Genomic DNA, 19,678 nt, shown 5'->3' with positions numbered 1-19,678 from the left:
ACCACTCTGAAAATGACAGTAAAATCAGTCACCTCTCTGAAAATGACAGTAAAATCAGTCACCTCTTTGAAAATGACAGTGAAATCAGTCACCTCTTTGAAAATGACAGTAAAATCAGCCACCTCTTTGAAAATGCCAGTAAAATCAGCCACCTCTTTGAAAATGACAGTAAAATCAGTCACCTCTTTGAAAATGACAGTAAAATCAGCACCTCTTTGAAAATGACAGTAAAATCAGCCACCTCTTTGAAAATGACAGTAAAATCAGCCACCTCTTTGAAAATGACAGTAAAATCAGCCACATCTCTGAAAATGACAGTAAAATCAGCCACATCTCTGAAAATGACAGTAAAATCAGTCACCTCTTTGAAAATGACAGTAAAATCAGCCACATCTCTGAAAATGACAGTAAAATCAGCCACATCTCTGAAAATGACAGTAAAATCAGTCACCTCTTTGAAAATGACAGTAAAATCAACCACCTCTTGAAAATGCTAGTAAAATCAGTCACCTCTCTGAAAATGACAGTAAAATCAGCCACCTCTCTGAAAATGACAGTAAAATCAGTCACCTCTTTGAAAATGACAGTAAAATCAGTCACCTCTTTGAAAATGACAGTAAAATCAGTCACCTCTTTGAAAATGACAGTAAAATCAGTCACCTCTTGAAAATGACAGTAAAATCAGCCACCTCTTTGAAAATGCCAGTAAAATCAGTCACCTCTCTGAAAATGACAGTAAAATCAGTCACCTCTCTGAAAATGACAGTAAAATCAGCCATCTCTTTGAAAATGACAGTAAAATCAGTCACCTCTTTGAAAATGACAGTAAAATCAGCCACCTCTTTGAAAATGACAGTAAAATCAGCCACCTCTCTGAAAATGACAGTAAAATCAGTCACCTCTCTGAAAATGACAGTAAAATCAGTCACCTCTTTGAAAATGACAGTAAAATCAGTCACCTCTCTGAAAATGACAGTAAAATCAGCCACCTCTTTGAAAATGACAGTAAAATCAGCCACCTCTTTGAAAATGACAGTAAAATCAGTCACCTCTCTGAAAATGACAGTAAAATCAGCCACCTCTCTGAAAATGACAGTAAAATCAGTCACCTCTCTGAAAATGACAGTAAAATCAGTCACCTCTTTGAAAATGACAGTAAAATCAGCCACCTCTCTGAAAATGACAGTAAAATCAGTCACCTCTTTGAAAATGACAGTAAAATCAGTCACCTCTTGAAAATGACAGTAAAATCAGTCACCTCTCTGAAAATGACAGTAAAATCAGCCACTCTTTGAAAATGACAGTAAAATCAGCCACCTCTCTGAAAATGACAGTAAAATCAGTCACCTCTTTGAAAATGACAGTAAAATCAGCCACCTCTCTGAAAATGACAGTAAAATCAGCCACCTCTCTGAAAATGACAGTAAAATCAGCCACCTCTCTGAAAATGACAGTAAAATCAGTCACCTCTCTGAAAATGACAGTAAAATCAGTCACCTCTTTGAAAATGACAGTAAAATCAGCCACCTCTTTGAAAATGACAGTAAAATCAGTCACCTCTCTGAAAATGACAGTAAAATCAGTCACCTCTCTGAAAATGACAGTAAAATCAGTCACCTCTTTGAAAATGACAGTAAAATCAGTCACCTCTCTGAAAATGACAGTAAAATCAGTCACCTCTTTGAAAATGACAGTAAAATCAGCCACCTCTTTGAAAATGACAGTAAAATCAGTCACCTCTCTGAAAATGACAGTAAAATCAGTCACCTCTTTGAAAATGACAGTAAAATCAGTCACCTCTCTGAAAATGACAGTAAATTCAGCCACCTCTCTGAAAATGACAGTAAAATCAGTCACCTCTCTGAAAATGACAGTAAAATCAGTCACCTCTCTGAAAATGACAGTAAAATCAGTCACCTCTTTGAAAATGACAGTAAAATCAGTCACCTCTCTGAAAATGACAGTAAAATCAGTCACCTCTCTGAAAATGCCAGTAAAATCAGTCACCTCTTTGAAAATGACAGTAAAATCAGTCACCTCTTTGAAAATGACAGTAAAATCAGTCACCTCTCTGAAAATGACAGTAAAATCAGTCACCTCTCTGAAAATGACAGTAAAATCAGCCACCTCTTTGAAAATGACAGTAAAATCAGTCACCTCTCTGAAAATGACAGTAAAATCAGCCACCTCTTTGAAAATGACAGTAAAATCAGTCACCTCTCTGAAAATGACAGTAAAATCAGTCACCTCTTTGAAAATGACAGTAAAATCAGCCACCTCTTTGAAAATGACAGTAAAATCAGTCACCTCTTTGAAAATGACAGTAAAATCAGTCACCTCTTTGAAAATGACAGTAAAATCAGTCACCTCTTTGAAAATGACAGTAAAATCAGCCACCTCTTTGAAAATGACAGTAAAATCAGTCACCTCTCTGAAAATGACAGTAAAATCAGCCACCTCTTTGAAAATGACAGTAAAATCAGCCACCTCTTTGAAAATGACAGTAAAATCAGTCACCTCTCTGAAAATGACAGTAAAATCAGTCACCTTTCTTGAAAATGACAGTAAAATCAGTCACCTCTTTGAAAATGACAGTAAAATCAGTCACCTCTTTGAAAATGACAGTAAAATCAGCCACCTCTTTGAAAATGACAGTAAAATCAGCCACCTCTTTGAAAATGACAGTAAAATCAGCCACCTCTCTGAAAATGACAGTAAAATCAGTCACCTCTTTGAAAATGACAGTAAAATCAGTCACCTCTTTGAAAATGACAGTAAAATCAGTCACCTCTTTGAAAATGACAGTAAAATCAGTCACCTCTTTGAAAATGACAGTAAAATCAGTCACCTCTTTGAAAATGACAGTAAAATCAGTCACCTCTTTGAAAATGACAGTAAAATCAGCCACCTCTTTGAAAATGCCAGTAAAATCAGTCACCTCTCTGAAAATGACAGTAAAATCAGTCACCTCTCTGAAAATGACAGTAAAATCAGCCATCTCTTTGAAAATGACAGTAAAATCAGTCACCTCTTTGAAAATGACAGTAAAATCAGCCACCTCTTTGAAAATGACAGTAAAATCAGCCACCTCTCTGAAAATGACAGTAAAATCAGTCACCTCTCTGAAAATGACAGTAAAATCAGTCACCTCTTTGAAAATGACAGTAAAATCAGTCACCTCTCTGAAAATGACAGTAAAATCAGCCACCTCTTTGAAAATGACAGTAAAATCAGCCACCTCTTTGAAAATGACAGTAAAATCAGCCACCTCTTTGAAAATGACAGTAAAATCAGTCACCTCTCTGAAAATGACAGTAAAATCAGCCACCTCTCTGAAAATGACAGTAAAATCAGTCACCTCTCTGAAAATGACAGTAAAATCAGCCACCTCTCTGAAAATGACAGTAAAATCAAGTCACTCTTTGAAAATGACAGTAAAATCAGTCACCTCTTTGAAAATGACAGTAAAATCAGTCACCTCTCTGAAAATGACAGTAAAATCAGCCACCTCTTTGAAAATGACAGTAAAATCAGCCACCTCTCTGAAAATGACAGTAAAATCAGTCACCTCTCTGAAAATGACAGTAAAATCAGCCACTCTCTGAAAATGACAGTAAAATCAGCCACCTCTCTGAAAATGACAGTAAAATCAGCCACCTCTCTGAAAATGACAGTAAAATCAGTCACCTCTCTGAAAATGACAGTAAAATCAGTCACCTCTCTGAAAATGACAGTAAAAATCAGTCACCTCTTTGAAAATGACAGTAAAATCAGTCACCTCTTTGAAAATGACAGTAAAATCAGTCACCTCTTTGAAAATGACAGTAAAATCAGTCACCTCTTTGAAAATGACAGTAAAATCAGTCACCTCTCTGAAAATGACAGTAAAATCAGTCACCTCTTTGAAAATGCCAGTAAAATCAGTCACCTCTCTGAAAATGACAGTAAAATCAGTCACCTCTCTGAAAATGACAGTAAAATCAGTCACCTCTTTGAAAATGACAGTAAAATCAGCCACCTCTTTGAAAAATGACAGTAAAATCAGTCACCTCTTTGAAAATCACAGTAAAATCAGCCACCTCTTTGAAAATGACAGTAAAATCAGTCACCTCTTGAAAATGACAGTAAAATCAGTCACCTCTCTGAAAATGACAGTAAAATCAGTCACCTCTTTGAAAATGACAGTAAAATCAGCCACCTCTTTGAAAATGACAGTAAAATCAGTCACCTCTTTGAAAATGACAGTAAAATCAGTCACCTCTTTGAAAATGACAGTAAAATCAGTCACCTCTTGAAAATGACAGTAAAATCAGCCACCTCTTGAAAATGACAGTAAAATCAGTCACCTCTCTGAAAATGACAGTAAAATCAGCCACCTCTTGAAAATGACAGTAAAATCAGCCACCTCTCTGAAAATGACAGTAAAATCAGTCACCTCTCTGAAAATGACAGTAAAATCAGTCACCTCTTGAAAATGACAGTAAAATCAGTCACCTCTTGAAAATGACAGTAAAATCAGTCACCTCTTTGAAAATGACAGTAAAATCAGTCACCTCTTGAAAAATGACAGTAAAATCAGTCACCTCTTTGAAAAAAAATCAAAATCAGTCCTTTTGAAAATGACAGTAAAATCAGCCACCTCTTTGAAAATGCCAGTAAAATCAGTCACCTCTCTGAAAATGACAGTAAAATCAGTCACCTCTCTGAAAATGACAGTAAAATCAGCCATCTCTTTGAAAATGACAGTAAAATCAGTCACCTCTTTGAAAATGACAGTAAAATCAGCCACCTCTTTGAAAATGACAGTAAAATCAGCCACCTCTCTGAAAATGACAGTAAAATCAGTCACCTCTCTGAAAATGACAGTAAAATCAGTCACCTCTTTGAAAATGACAGTAAAATCAGTCACCTCTCTGAAAATGACAGTAAAATCAGCCACCTCTTTGAAAATGACAGTAAAATCAGCCACCTCTTTGAAAATGACAGTAAAATCAGTCACCTCTCTGAAAAATGACAGTTAAAATCAGCCACCTCTCTGAAAATGACAGTAAAATCAGTCACCTCTCTGAAAATGACAGTAAAATCAGCCACCTCTTTGAAAATGACAGTAAAATCAGTCACCTCTCTGAAAATGACAGTAAAATCAGTCACCTCTTTGAAAATGACAGTAAAATCAGTCACCTCTTTGAAAATGACAGTAAAATCAGTCACCTCTCTGAAAATGACAGTAAAATCAGCCACCTCTTTGAAAATGACAGTAAAATCAGCCACCTCTCTGAAAATGACAGTAAAATCAGTCACCTCTCTGAAAATGACAGTAAAATCAGCCACCTCTCTGAAAATGACAGTAAAATCAGCCACCTCTCTGAAAATGACAGTAAAATCAGCCACCTCTCTGAAAATGACAGTAAAATCAGTCACCTCTCTGAAAATGACAGTAAAATCAGTCACCTCTCTGAAAATGACAGTAAAATCAGTCACCTCTTTGAAAATGACAGTAAAATCAGTCACCTCTCTGAAAATGACAGTAAAATCAGCCACCTCTCTGAAAATGACAGTAAAATCAGTCACCTCTCTGAAAATGACAGTAAAATCAGTCACCTCTTTGAAAAATGACAGTAAAATCAGCCACCTCTTTGAAAATGACAGTAAAATCAGTCACCTCTTTGAAAATCACAGTAAAATCAGCCACCTCTTTGAAAATGACAGTAAAATCAGTCACCTCTTGAAAATGACAGTAAAATCAGTCACCTCTCTGAAAAATGACAGTAAAAATCAGTCACCTCTTTGAAAAATGACAGTAAAATCAGTCACCTCTTTGAAAATGACAGTAAAATCAGTCACTCTTTGAAAATGACAGTAAAATCAGCCACCTCTTTGAAAATGACAGTAAAATCAGTCACCTCTCTGAAAATGACAGTAAAATCAGCCACCTCTTTGAAAATGACAGTAAAATCAGCCACCTCTCTGAAAATGACAGTAAAATCAGTCACCTCTCTGAAAATGACAGTAAAATCAGTCACCTCTTTGAAAATGACAGTAAAATCAGTCACCTCTTTGAAAAATGACAGTAAAATCAGTCACCTCTTTGAAAATGACAGTAAAATCAGTCACCTCTTTGAAAATGACAGTAAAATCAGTCACCTCTTTGAAAATGACAGTAAAATCAGTCACCTCTTTGAAAATGACAGTAAAATCAGCCACCTCTTTGAAAATGCCAGTAAAATCAGTCACCTCTCTGAAAATGACAGTAAAATCAGTCACCTCTCTGAAAATGACAGTAAAATCAGCCATCTCTTTGAAAATGACAGTAAAATCAGTCACCTCTTTGAAAATGACAGTAAAATCAGCCACCTCTTTGAAAATGACAGTAAAATCAGCCACCTCTCTGAAAATGACAGTAAAATCAGTCACCTCTCTGAAAATGACAGTAAAATCAGTCACCTCTTTGAAAATGACAGTAAAATCAGTCACCTCTCTGAAAATGACAGTAAAATCAGCCACCTCTTTGAAAATGACAGTAAAATCAGCCACCTCTTTGAAATGACAGTAAAATCAGTCACCTCTCTGAAAATGACAGTAAAATCAGCCACCTCTCTGAAAATGACAGTAAAATCAGTCACCTCTCTGAAAATGACAGTAAAATCAGCCACCTCTTTGAAAATGACAGTAAAATCAGTCACCTCTCTGAAAATGACAGTAAAATCAGTCACCTCTTTGAAAATGACAGTAAAATCAGTCACCTCTTTGAAAATGACAGTAAAATCAGTCACCTCTCTGAAAATGACAGTAAAATCAGCCACCTCTTTGAAAATGACAGTAAAATCAGCCACCTCTCTGAAAATGACAGTAAAATCAGTCACCTCTCTGAAAATGACAGTAAAATCAGCCACCTCTCTGAAAATGACAGTAAAATCAGCCACCTCTCTGAAAATGACAGTAAAATCAGCCACCTCTCTGAAAATGACAGTAAAATCAGTCACCTCTCTGAAAATGACAGTAAAATCAGTCACCTCTCTGAAAATGACAGTAAAATCAGTCACCTCTTTGAAAATGACAGTAAAATCAGTCACCTCTCTGAAAATGACAGTAAAATCAGCCACCTCTCTGAAAATGACAGTAAAATCAGTCACCTCTCTGAAAATGACAGTAAAATCAGTCACCTCTTTGAAAATGACAGTAAAATCAGCCACCTCTTTGAAAATGACAGTAAAATCAGTCACCTCTTTGAAAATCACAGTAAAATCAGCCACCTCTTTGAAAATGACAGTAAAATCAGTCACCTCTTTGAAAATGACAGTAAAATCAGTCACCTCTCTGAAAATGACAGTAAAATCAGTCACCTCTTTGAAAATGACAGTAAAATCAGCCACCTCTTTGAAAATGACAGTAAAATCAGTCACCTCTTTGAAAATGACAGTAAAATCAGTCACCTCTTTGAAAATGACAGTAAAATCAGTCACCTCTTTGAAAATGACAGTAAAATCAGCCACCTCTTTGAAAATGACAGTAAAATCAGTCACCTCTCTGAAAATGACAGTAAAATCAGCCACCTCTTTGAAAATGACAGTAAAATCAGCCACCTCTCTGAAAATGACAGTAAAATCAGTCACCTCTCTGAAAATGACAGTAAAATCAGTCACCTCTTTGAAAATGACAGTAAAATCAGTCACCTCTTTGAAAATGACAGTAAAATCAGTCACCTCTTTGAAAATGACAGTAAAATCAGTCACCTCTTTGAAAATGACAGTAAAATCAGTCACCTCTTTGAAAATGACAGTAAAATCAAATCAGTCAAAAATGACAGTAAAATCAGTCACCTCTCTGAAAACAGTAAAATCAGTCACCTCTCTGAAAATGACAGTAAAATCAGCCATCTCTTTGAAAATGACAGTAAAATCAGTCACCTCTTTGAAAATGACAGTAAAATCAGCCACCTCTTTGAAAATGACAGTAAAATCAGCCACCTCTCTGAAAATGACAGTAAAATCAGTCACCTCTCTGAAAATGACAGTAAAATCAGTCACCTCTTTGAAAATGACAGTAAAATCAGTCACCTCTCTGAAAATGACAGTAAAATCAGCCACCTCTTTGAAAATGACAGTAAAATCAGCCACCTCTTTGAAAATGACAGTAAAATCAGTCACCTCTCTGAAAATGACAGTAAAATCAGCCACCTCTCTGAAAATGACAGTAAAATCAGTCACCTCTCTGAAAATGACAGTAAAATCAGCCACCTCTTTGAAAATGACAGTAAAATCAGTCACCTCTCTGAAAATGACAGTAAAATCAGTCACCTCTTTGAAAATGACAGTAAAATCAGTCACCTCTTTGAAAATGACAGTAAAATCAGTCACCTCTCTGAAAATGACAGTAAAATCAGCCACCTCTTTGAAAATGACAGTAAAATCAGCCACCTCTCTGAAAATGACAGTAAAATCAGTCACCTCTCTGAAAATGACAGTAAAATCAGCCACCTCTCTGAAAATGACAGTAAAATCAGCCACCTCTCTGAAAATGACAGTAAAATCAGCCACCTCTCTGAAAATGACAGTAAAATCAGTCACCTCTCTGAAAATGACAGTAAAATCAGTCACCTCTCTGAAAATGACAGTAAAATCAGTCACCTCTTTGAAAATGACAGTAAAATCAGTCACCTCTCTGAAAATGACAGTAAAATCAGCCACCTCTCTGAAAATGACAGTAAAATCAGTCACCTCTCTGAAAATGACAGTAAAATCAGTCACCTCTCTGAAAATGACAGTAAAATCAGTCACCTCTTTGAAAATGACAGTAAAATCAGTCACCTCTCTGAAAATGACAGTAAAATCAGTCACCTCTTTGAAAATGCCAGTAAAATCAGTCACCTCTCTGAAAATGACAGTAAAATCAGTCACCTCTCTGAAAATGACAGTAAAATCAGTCACCTCTTTGAAAATGACAGTAAAATCAGCCACCTCTTTGAAAATGACAGTAAAATCAGTCACCTCTTTGAAAATCACAGTAAAATCAGCCACCTCTTTGAAAATGACAGTAAAATCAGCCACCTCTTTGAAAATGACAGTAAAATCAGTCACCTCTCTGAAAATGACAGTAAAATCAGCCACCTCTTTGAAAATGACAGTAAAATCAGTCACCTCTCTGAAAATGACAGTAAAATCAGCCACCTCTTTGAAAATGACAGTAAAATCAGTCACCTCTCTGAAAATGACAGTAAAATCAGTCACCTCTTTGAAAATGACAGTAAAATCAGCCACCTCTTTGAAAATGACAGTAAAATCAGTCACCTCTTTGAAAATGACAGTAAAATCAGTCACCTCTTTGAAAATGACAGTAAAATCAGTCACCTCTTTGAAAATGACAGTAAAATCAGCCACCTCTTTGAAAATGACAGTAAAATCAGTCACCTCTCTGAAAATGACAGTAAAATCAGCCACCTCTTTGAAAATGACAGTAAAATCAGCCACCTCTTTGAAAATGACAGTAAAATCAGTCACCTCTCTGAAAATGACAGTAAAATCAGCCACCTCTTTGAAAATGACAGTAAAATCAGTCACCTCTTTGAAAATGACAGTAAAATCAGTCACCTCTTTGAAAATGACAGTAAAATCAGCCACCTCTTTGAAAATGACAGTAAAATCAGTCACCTCTTTGAAAATGACAGTAAAATCAGCCACCTCTTTGAAAATGACAGTAAAATCAGTCACCTCTCTGAAAATGACAGTAAAATCAGTCACCTCTTTGAAAATGACAGTAAAATCAGTCACCTCTTTGAAAATGACAGTAAAATCAGTCACCTCTTTGAAAATGACAGTAAAATCAGTCACCTCTTTGAAAATGACAGTAAAATCAGTCACCTCTTTGAAAATGACAGTAAAATCAGTCACCTCTTTGAAAATGACAGTAAAATCAGTCACCTCTTTGAAAATGACAGTAAAATCAGCCACCTCTTTGAAAATGACAGTAAAATCAGCCACCTCTCTGAAAATGACAGTAAAATCAGTCACCTCTCTGAAAATGACAGTAAAATCAGTCACCTCTTTGAAAATGACAGTAAAATCAGTCACCTCTTTGAAAATGACAGTAAAATCAGTCACCTCTTTGAAAATGACAGTAAAATCAGTCACCTCTCTGAAAATGACAGTAAAATCAGTCACCTCTCTGAAAATGACAGTAAAATCAGCCACCTCTTTGAAAATGACAGTAAAATCAGTCACCTCTTTGAAAATGACAGTAAAATCAGTCACCTCTTTGAAAATGACAGTAAAATCAGTCACCTCTTTGAAAATGACCGTAAAATCAGCCACCTCTTTGAAAATGACCGTAAAATCAGCCACCTCTTTGAAAATGACAGTAAAATCAGCCACCTCTTTGAAAATGACAGTAAAATCAGTCACCTCTTTGAAAATGACAGTAAAATCAGTCACCTCTTTGAAAATGACAGTAAAATCAGTCACCTCTTTGAAAATGACAGTAAAATCAGTCACCTCTCTGAAAATGACAGTAAAATCAGTCACCTCTTTGAAAATGACCGTAAAATCAGTCACCTCTTTGAAAATGACAGTAAAATCAGCCACCTCTCTGAAAATGACAGTAAAATCAGCCACCTCTTTGAAAATGACAGTAAAATCAGCCACATCTCTGAAAATGACAGTAAAATCAGTCACCTCTTTGAAAATGACAGTAAAATCAGTCACCTCTCTGAAAATGACAGTAAAATCAGTCACCTCTTTGAAAATGACAGTAAAATCAGCCACCTCTTTGAAAATGACAGTAAAATCAGTCACCTCTTTGAAAATGACAGTAAAATCAGTCACCTCTTTGAAAATGACCGTAAAATCAGTCACCTCTCTGAAAATGACAGTAAAATCAGTCTCCTCTTTGAAAATGCAAGTAAAATCAGTCACCTCTCTGAAAATGACAGTAAAATCAGTCACCTCTTTGAAAATGACAGTAAAATCAGTCACCTCTCTGAAAATGACAGTAAAATCAGCCACCTCTCTGAAAATGACAGTAAAATCAGCCACCTCTTTGAACATGACCGTAAAATCAGCCCGTACTCAATTTCACGTGGGCCACGGCACTAGACGTTATGGCTCCCTAATATACAAGCTCCTTTCAAAGTAAAAGCTCACATCCGGTTCATGTTTATCTATTGCAAGTAGATTTCCAGCGACTTCATGTTTAGGCTTTGTATTTATGCAGTTGCAAAATGGAATAATGTATCGGAAATAATTGGTGACATTTAGCAATGCTGAAAACTCTCTGTGTTCCAGTGACTTCTCCTAAGCTAGTGATAGAGGGTCAACTCCAGAACACAAACAGCAAATGTCAATCGGTTCTGATGTATAATTTCAAAGTAAAAGCCTTTTAAAATAACACGTTTAGAATTTTAGTTTTGCCCAAGCTGACATACATATTGCTGATAAACTGTTTCTAGTGACTTCTCTCTCTTCTGGGTGGCAGAGAGACACCTCTAGAACACAACCAATCAAGACATTGTACAAATATAAATGACATATAACATTTATATGCCATTATATGTTGACTGTCGCAGTTTGTCAATAACTGCCAAAAATCCCCCTTTTCATGGAGTGACTGCCTAATTTCTCTGCCTTTTGCTGGTCAGATGTCTGTTGTTATGGTTGCTGATCTGAGTGAAGTTGGTCAACCACACTCCCCTCTCCTTTTCACATTTATAAAAATAAATAAATAATAAATAAATACTCTTGATGTCAATCGATATGACACTTTTGTGCTGGTTTGTGCAGTGAAAATGTTACTTTCTGATGCTTTGGTCTTGAAGATATTAATGAAAGTTTAAAGGTCAAAAGGTTCTTTTTTTTTTAATTGAAAAGAAAAACAAGAAACAATTTAGAAACTTAATGTTCACTTTTAAAGGCCAATTTGTGAACCTCAACTCATGTTTTTAGTAATTTTCTATTCTGAAATTGCATCAATTTTATTTGAAAGGAACATTGAAAAAAAAAATTGCTGAATAAACTTGAGTAGAGAAATGTTTTCTTAATACATTTTTTTGGATTTACTTGTTTGTTAAAATCTTGTAAGATTTGTGACTCTTTCCAAATAGTCTACCTTGAGCTCTCCTTGGATGCCCTAATGTTAACTGGAGCCAATAATAAAGCAAATCTCATTCAATTAGTATTATTTTCCTGCTTTTTATGTGTATTCAAAATGAATTGCAGACAGGTTTAACCCTTCCTAATTTGAAAATGTATTTGTCTAGAACACGGGTGTCAAACTCCAGTCCTCAAGGTCCGCTGTCCTGCAGTTTTTCGATGTGCCACGGGTACAAAACACTGGAATGAAATGGCTTAATTACCTCCTCCTTGTTCTCCAGAGCCTTGCTAATGACCTAATTATTCTATTCAGGTGGTGCAGCAGAGGCACATCTAAAAGTTGCAGGACACCGGCCGTCAAGGACCAGATGCTGACACCCCTGGTCTAGAAGATGTGCAGTGTGTTCAAAGTACAAAGTATTGTTTTTTAGGAAATCTTAAATAAAATCCTCTTATTGTACTGAAAGTAGTTTCATGTAAAAATATAATTGATTTGTTATTTTAGAAATCCTCTGCAGTATGACTTTCAAAGGTATTTTATTCCATGCACAAATGCAGTACCACGTTTGTAGTGGTTCTAATTTTTAAAAAAATCATATCACTCATGAATGGTTTTGTTATCCTTCTAAAATACATTTTGTTTGGTAAAAGATGACTTCAAATTTAAAAATTATATAAAAAAATAGAAGATAGGACTGTATGTTTCCTTATATTTTGATTATAGGAAGAACCTTTGCTATCACTACATAATTTGGAAAGATTCTAGAGAAGTGGTCACATCTCTGCTTTAGGTTAGGGCAGGGGTGTGCAAACTTTTTGACTTACGGGCCAGAATGGGTTGTAAAATTTGCCAGAGGAGCTGGGCCAGACACGCGATGTAATTTATTAAACCTGGGGATTGAAATGTATAAAAAACAGACACAATTAAAGATGCAAATTTAAATAGGATCAATGAAATCACTTTCAACATTCAGAACATTTCATTACCCAACGAAAGAAAGGGTCTTTAAATTGAGAGCGATGTGCGGCATGTTAATTAAGCTACTGTACTGCTGCTGCGCGTAAATGCGCAAGTTGCAATTTTTTTCATAACACCGTAGAGAAACGTACATTTCTGTGGGAACAGTGTTGTTGTTCTCCCTTCTTTGTCAGTGCATCAAAGTCTGGAGTTAGTTTCGTTGTGGCAATTCTCAGAATCGATCTGAGGTGTTGGTCAGTTAACTGGATCTGTGACGGGATTTGTTGATGTTCATGACGCTGAAAGTTGCTCGCACACGTAGGTGGAGCCAAACAACACCAGCATCTTCTGTGCCATCCTCCGGAGGTTTGGAAATGTGGCTTTGTTAAGAGAAGCATAAAAGTTATTCAGTTTAAGAGATCTGAACTTCTCTTTTGAGACGGAGTCAGACTGGAGATCGATCAGCTCCAACTGCAGCTCATGCGGTGCTTTTCGGGGTCTTGTGACAGGGGACAGGAAACCAGCTGAAGTGACTTTTCAATTCTTTCAAAATCAGTGAACCGACGGCTGAATTCTCTGTGCATGTCGTCCAGTGATACTGCAGTATTTCTTCGTGTTTTGTGTGGCCTTCTGCGTGGCCAGTGTGGGAAAATGAGCGAAAGATTTGTTTGACATTTGCCTGGAGAATAAAATCAGCTTAGATTTGAAGGCTCTCACATTTGTGTACATGTCGTGCACAAACTGATCTTTCCCCTGCAGTTTAACGTTCAGCTCATTCATGTGGGACAATATGTCCACAGCAAAGTCACAAAGCCAGTCCTCGTCGCTCAACTCAGGGAATTCGTCAGATTTCCCCATTAGGTCAAAAAACCAACGAATCTCCTCTTTGAGCTCCAACACTCGTTGGAGCTCAAACTTAACCAGCGGACAGAGAGTGGTGACGTAAGTCCTGGTGATCCGCATCGGTTTCCTCTAGGAACTGACGGTGATTAAGTCCCTTTGCTCGTATGAAGTTAACAAGTTTTACTACAGGATCCACAAAATGATGAAGCTGCAATACAGACTTACACAGAGATTCTTGATGCAGTGAAGAAAAATAACATTCTGGTCAGGGTTTTCTTCTTTCACTTTATCTTGGACTCTCTTCAGCAACCCGATGTTTTTTCCAGTTCAATCTGGCGATCCATCCGTGGTGACACTGGCAGGTTTACTCCAAGGCAGCTTCGTTCTCTGGATGACAGCAGACACCTGTTCATATAAGTCCTCTCCTCGCGTTTTCCCCTTCAGTGATTCCATGCTCAAAAGCTCCTCTGTTATCTCAAAACTGTCATTTATCCCTCTGATAAACATGAGGAGCTGAGCAGTGTCTTTCATCCAGTGCTAGTGAATAGAAATGAAAGGACTTTTTGTTCAACTCGCTGGCTAAATCTTCGTCAATCAGTTCCACACGCCAAGTCACTTACTTGATTTGGAAAGTAACTAAGTTACATTAAAAGTAACTTTTTAGTTACTTTCAGCAGCTGCTAACAACAACACTCTACCACCTGTGAAAATGATCTTTGCCAATAATTAATTGCAAGTTATTCTCTTCTTAGCCAGAGATAAAAGTATGAGCATGAGGGCATTATGAATTATTCATTAACAAAACTGCAAAATATTTGGGCCCCTCAAAGTGCCAGGAGCCTGGCCTGTGTTAAAATCTGAGCCACCTCAACTGGCTCCTCTTGACATGTCCCTCCTGGAAGGCTGATCCAAATACACTTTTTAAAAACATTTTTCATTCTTTGTTCCCTATTAGCTGTAACTCTGCTTAACAAAGAGTAGCCAGGTGCAGAACAGTGCCAGATGAGAGAGATCAACTCAACTTCAGATGTTTGTTAGGACTGTCTAATCACAACCTATTCCTGAATTTTGGTGCCCTAGATGTGCAGAGATGTGTCAGCCTGTTTGTCTATAGATCCATCAAATATAAAAATGTAAAATGTCGGGGAGCAACTAATTACTAACTGTAATTACCCTCTTGAATGAAACTGAGAATTTATTTGAAAAAAAAAAAGTCCCATCTGTGGCTTATTATCAGGGTACAAAATATAAGCTTCTGTTCAGCATTCTTTTGAGTGTGAAAAACACAGGAAGAAACACATTTTTCTGAACACCAAATGTGGCAGAATCCATCACAGATATTTGAACTGAAAACCCGAACCCTAGCTACATTTAATCATCTGGGATTCATTTTAAATGTTAAACGAAAACTAAGAAAGGCTTATCTAAACCTATTTGCCATTCTGTGATATGATTTAGTTCTTCCAAACAAGACAAAAGTCAAAACATTCAGGATGACACAAATATGGGTCCAGTGCATATGGTAAAGACAGCAGGTTTTTCTATCTCTACATTTGGCCTGTGTGTCTAGAGCTCAAGTTGAGTTCCTGTTATTTCTGTGAGCAGAATTCCAACCCAACACCGACTACTTCCCATAAATCTGTTATTAAAATTAATGGACTCAAAATGTTGCAGGATTCTGCAAGAAATTAGCTGAACATTAATGTCCTAAAAGCAGTGGTAAGACTGTGTGAAGTGAAAATTGTGTTATTATTTCTTTTAACAATTTTATTTAATTATTTTACTCATTTAACATGAGTTAAACTTTAGATACTGATCAAGTTTATAGGCCAAGAACTAGTCAGATAGGTTTCCTGCTGACCTCTCTCTACAGCAGACTGATGAGTGGACTAATGTCTCACTACAAGTACCAAAGCAAGGAGCCAGAGTTTAACAGATAACAACAGATAGTTGTTGTTATCAACTGTCTTTTGGTGGCAACAGACAGTTGATAACAGCCCTAAGATCTAACAAATGTCTCCATTGAATGTTAGAAGCTCAGAGTACATATAAGGTCTGACAATGTTTTTGGTATGTAAAATTGTTCCATTAGAATCCTGATTTTTGGAAACTCCCATATTTTGAACAAGAAGTTTATCATCTAAATAATGAACTGACCTTTCAGTAAGGAAGAGGTTGCATCCTGTCCACCCTGTGGTTACATGACTATGCAGTAAACCTGTTCAACTGGAATTGACTTTGAGCCAAGGGAGTGACCATGTTGTGGAAAGAATCCAATTTATTGTGACAGCTTGCAGCTCCAAGTCCGAACTTATTGCAGGCACAGCTGCTGTGCTGTGGTTGCTGTGTGTTCTCCGTTTGCAAACGACAGAAATGAAAGAATTTTGCTCTTTGCTATTTGCCAGAGTCTCAAGCCTGATCTGTTCCACACAGATTCAAAATTTTTTTTTTCAAAACTGCAGCTAACTTTTTAACCAAGACAATCTCTCTGTGTTATAGATTTTGCCCTGGCCAGTACGTCATTGTCTGGTGTCTTTATGTGACAGCTGTCACTGCTGTCACACGTTGATGTTGAATGACAGATGTTTTTCTGTTTATTCTTAAAATTAGTTTACATATTAAGTAATGAATAGTTTAGGTTTTAACTTTTGATTTAAATTATTTTCATTAGCTTGACTCTTTAGTTGACTATTTGCAGTGCACATATAGTTAACTTGATCAGTTTGCTGTATTTTGGTAAGATGCAACAGATTAATTTCTTCTTGTTTTGAGTTGCACAGAAGAGTTCCAGCTGATATCTTTTCCTTATATGGATGGCAAACCTCCTCAGCAGGTCATCCATTTATTTGCAATGGCGAAGAGAAATTTGGTTATTTATTTAGCTTAATTTGACTATTTCTTTAGTATTTCTTCTGTTTTTGGTAGTTAGTTCAGTTCCAATTTGTTTTATTTGTTTTCTTTAAGAGTTACATAGTGTTGTTTTGACCAGTGTTTGGTTGCTAATTAAGCTTTTGTGTTATTACCCGAGTTGCAGACTGTTATGTTGATCTGGGTTTGATCTTGTTTTGGGCCCAATTTATCATTTTTTAACTATTTTTTTACATTTTGTAATAAATTAAGAATATTTTTTAAACCATTCAGTATTTCTCTGGCTGGTCTCTGTAAATCCCTCACACTGTACAGTAACATTTTTAACTTGTGGTGGGGTCCAGCATACGGAGCTCGAAAGAGGGAGACAGAGAGAGAATGATTTTTTTTTAAAGACCATTCAATGACTTTTGTGTTTGCTTACAAGATAATTCTTCAGAACTCTGCCTTTTGCTTACTTTTCCTCTTTTTACTGCTGTAGGCTCCATCAGTATTCTAAATCAAAGACAAAATGGCAGAAGATGGAGGCAGAAGGGATATTAGGACATGGTTTACGCTTCTTGCTGCTCTGCAGGTTTCCAGCATTGGAGCAGGTAAGAACAACTTAGCTTACCAAAGAGTGAGTGAGTTAGTTGATGCCATGCATGTACCTTAACTAGAAGTGAGAAGTTGAGCAGCTACGTCTTCTCACTTCTGTTGTAGCTGCTGTTTACATCCCCGAGAATGATGTGCAGTTCTGGATTGGTGTTTAGTGAAATTAGTGAACATTCTATTGGATATATTTCCTACATGTATCCAGTAGAATGTTGTACAATATATTTCCAAGGGCATATATTGTAAATGACTCATTGCCTAGCCTTAGTTTCTATATGATGTTAGCAGGTGAAATATTTGTACTGTCATTTTTCTACATCACAAGCTCCTGGGATTTTAACGGGTGTGTAAACTTTGGGATCCACTGTGAGGAATTGCGACAAATCCCAATGGTAAGTTGTATACATCTATAGAAGCCAAATTGTTGCTCTGTTCTCTTTCCTCTAGTTTGCCCAGATAAAGAGTTGGGACTTCGACTATGGATGCCAGGACATAGTGAAGACCACCGTGTTACAATTGGTTTTGGACAGAAAATCCTTCTTTCAACTTCAGCTACAGTTCACTCAATTGAGATTCTGAATGGAGGTATGCTAGATTAACCCAGCCTTGCTTCCTTATTCATTGTAATAAATGCATTTATAAACCTTAAAGCTCATAACTCAAGATTACACTGGAAACAAAGATAGATAGACAGGTTCAAGAAAGAATTTCCATCTTTTCAAAAGGATGAATTTAATATGTTATTAAATAATAATAATGACATTTTAAAAAGAAGCAGCATTACATGGATATTGAGGATTTCCCCTCTTCTGTAGTTCAGAATGGCACATGGGTAGAGTGAGACAAAACATTCATACCACCAACTGATGAGGTTGACCAGTGATGGGAGAAATATTCCAAAAGCTTTCAAATCTTCATAGACAAAGAATGCTTTGCGTCTTTATATACAAGCAAAGCCACTAATTAGTAAAACTATGAACAAGCCTGTTGACTATGTTTTTCTATTCTTCATTTTATATTACTGAGGCAGAAATTAAAGTACGTACAAGATAACTATGATGGAGCTTTAAGGTCAAAGGACATGTTAGATTGGCAAGACTGTGACTGTGATAATGACCAAACGGAAAGACCAAGAAGATTCCACTATTTTTGTGAAAAAACTCTTCTAAATTGAACACAAACATTTTGCCTTTATAACTAATGTACTGTTTGTTATTCATGAAACTTCCATTAATAGTAACAACAAATAGACCATTTATTATATGAACAAATAAATCAATGAAAACCAGTTTTTAATATTTATTTATTATTTATGGAGTTAACTGAATGAAAATATTTTCTCCATATTTGTATTTAAGAACTGAAGACATTGTTGTAGGAGCAGATGATGAATGTACATATTTGTGAATGGGTTTTGGGTCACATGGTTCATCAGCAGACAATGTGATCGAAACCCTTCTTGGTAAAGACAGGCGTTCCATTTGGAAGCCAATGCTTTAAGGCACAGAGGTGGTACACCGGTGTAGTGTTAATGTGCTTCATTTTAGATGCTGTCAACAGGTACTTGGTGGATGGAACTATTGTTTTTTCTGGATTAGTCATGATGGGAGTTAGGTGTTTAGCCCACATGCAGAACACAACTCAGGAGAGGATGATTGACTGTGAATAAGTGATTTATTTACAATAACAATGATCTTAGTGCAATAGTGAGGTAACGGGTCTGGTCCAGGACAGGAACGGTTCATGGAATGAGTAGCTCACTGAGAAAGAACACAGCAAAGATATGGTAAGTTCAAGACCGTTGGAGACGGGAGAGTAGGTTGAATACTGGATTGGTCTTACTTATCGTGTGGTGGTTCGTGGCTAGGAGGGGCAACTGAAGTGTTCGGGATCCTTGTCTCTTGGGGGGTTTCAGATGGGCCAGCGCTCAGTCACCAGAGTCCAGGGAATAACGAAGGAGTGCGTCGGAGGGTGGACAGGTAAGCACAGGCGGAGCGGAGACGGAGGAGCCGCTCGACTGCCAGTCAGGGATTCCAGGTGGAACTTGTGATCAAACGGAGGGAGTGAGTCTGGGCAATGGGTGGGTAAGGACCACGGCGTCACGAGGAGGTTCCAGAACGTCTCAGGAGGAAACCTGAAGGCAATGAGCAACAAGACAGAATCACTATGGGATCAGAACAACGAGATTCACAGAGACTAGCTCGGAGGGGCTCAGAGGTACCGTTACTGGTCAACACTCAGGCATCGAGGTACTGGCAGTCCTCTTCAAGCTCGTGCCTGACGAGCGGATTGACCTCAGGTGCGCCGGATGACAACACACCCCTTATAGAGAGCT

The 19,678-nt window shown here is 37.0% G+C and overlaps 1 protein-coding gene across 2 annotated transcripts in view; it reads left to right on the top strand.

The window, feature by feature from the left end:
* Positions 1–19,678, top strand: part of cemip (cell migration inducing hyaluronidase 1) — a 124,344-nt gene that overhangs the window by 14,585 nt on the left and 90,081 nt on the right. For both annotated transcript variants that reach the window (XM_055022442.1, XM_055022443.1), the window contains exons 2-3: positions 17,231–17,342; positions 17,791–17,928. In XM_055022442.1, coding sequence (XP_054878417.1) covers positions 17,261–17,342; positions 17,791–17,928 — 220 coding nt within the window. In that variant the 5' untranslated portion in view covers positions 17,231–17,260. The remainder of the gene's footprint in view (positions 1–17,230; positions 17,343–17,790; positions 17,929–19,678) is intronic.

This window comes from Poeciliopsis prolifica, unplaced genomic scaffold (genome assembly GCF_027474105.1).
Source record: "Poeciliopsis prolifica strain line A6 unplaced genomic scaffold, Auburn_PproV2 SCAFFOLD086, whole genome shotgun sequence".
Classification (NCBI taxonomy): Eukaryota; Metazoa; Chordata; class Actinopteri; order Cyprinodontiformes; family Poeciliidae; genus Poeciliopsis; species Poeciliopsis prolifica.
This window is presented reverse-complemented; position numbering and strand designations above follow the sequence as displayed.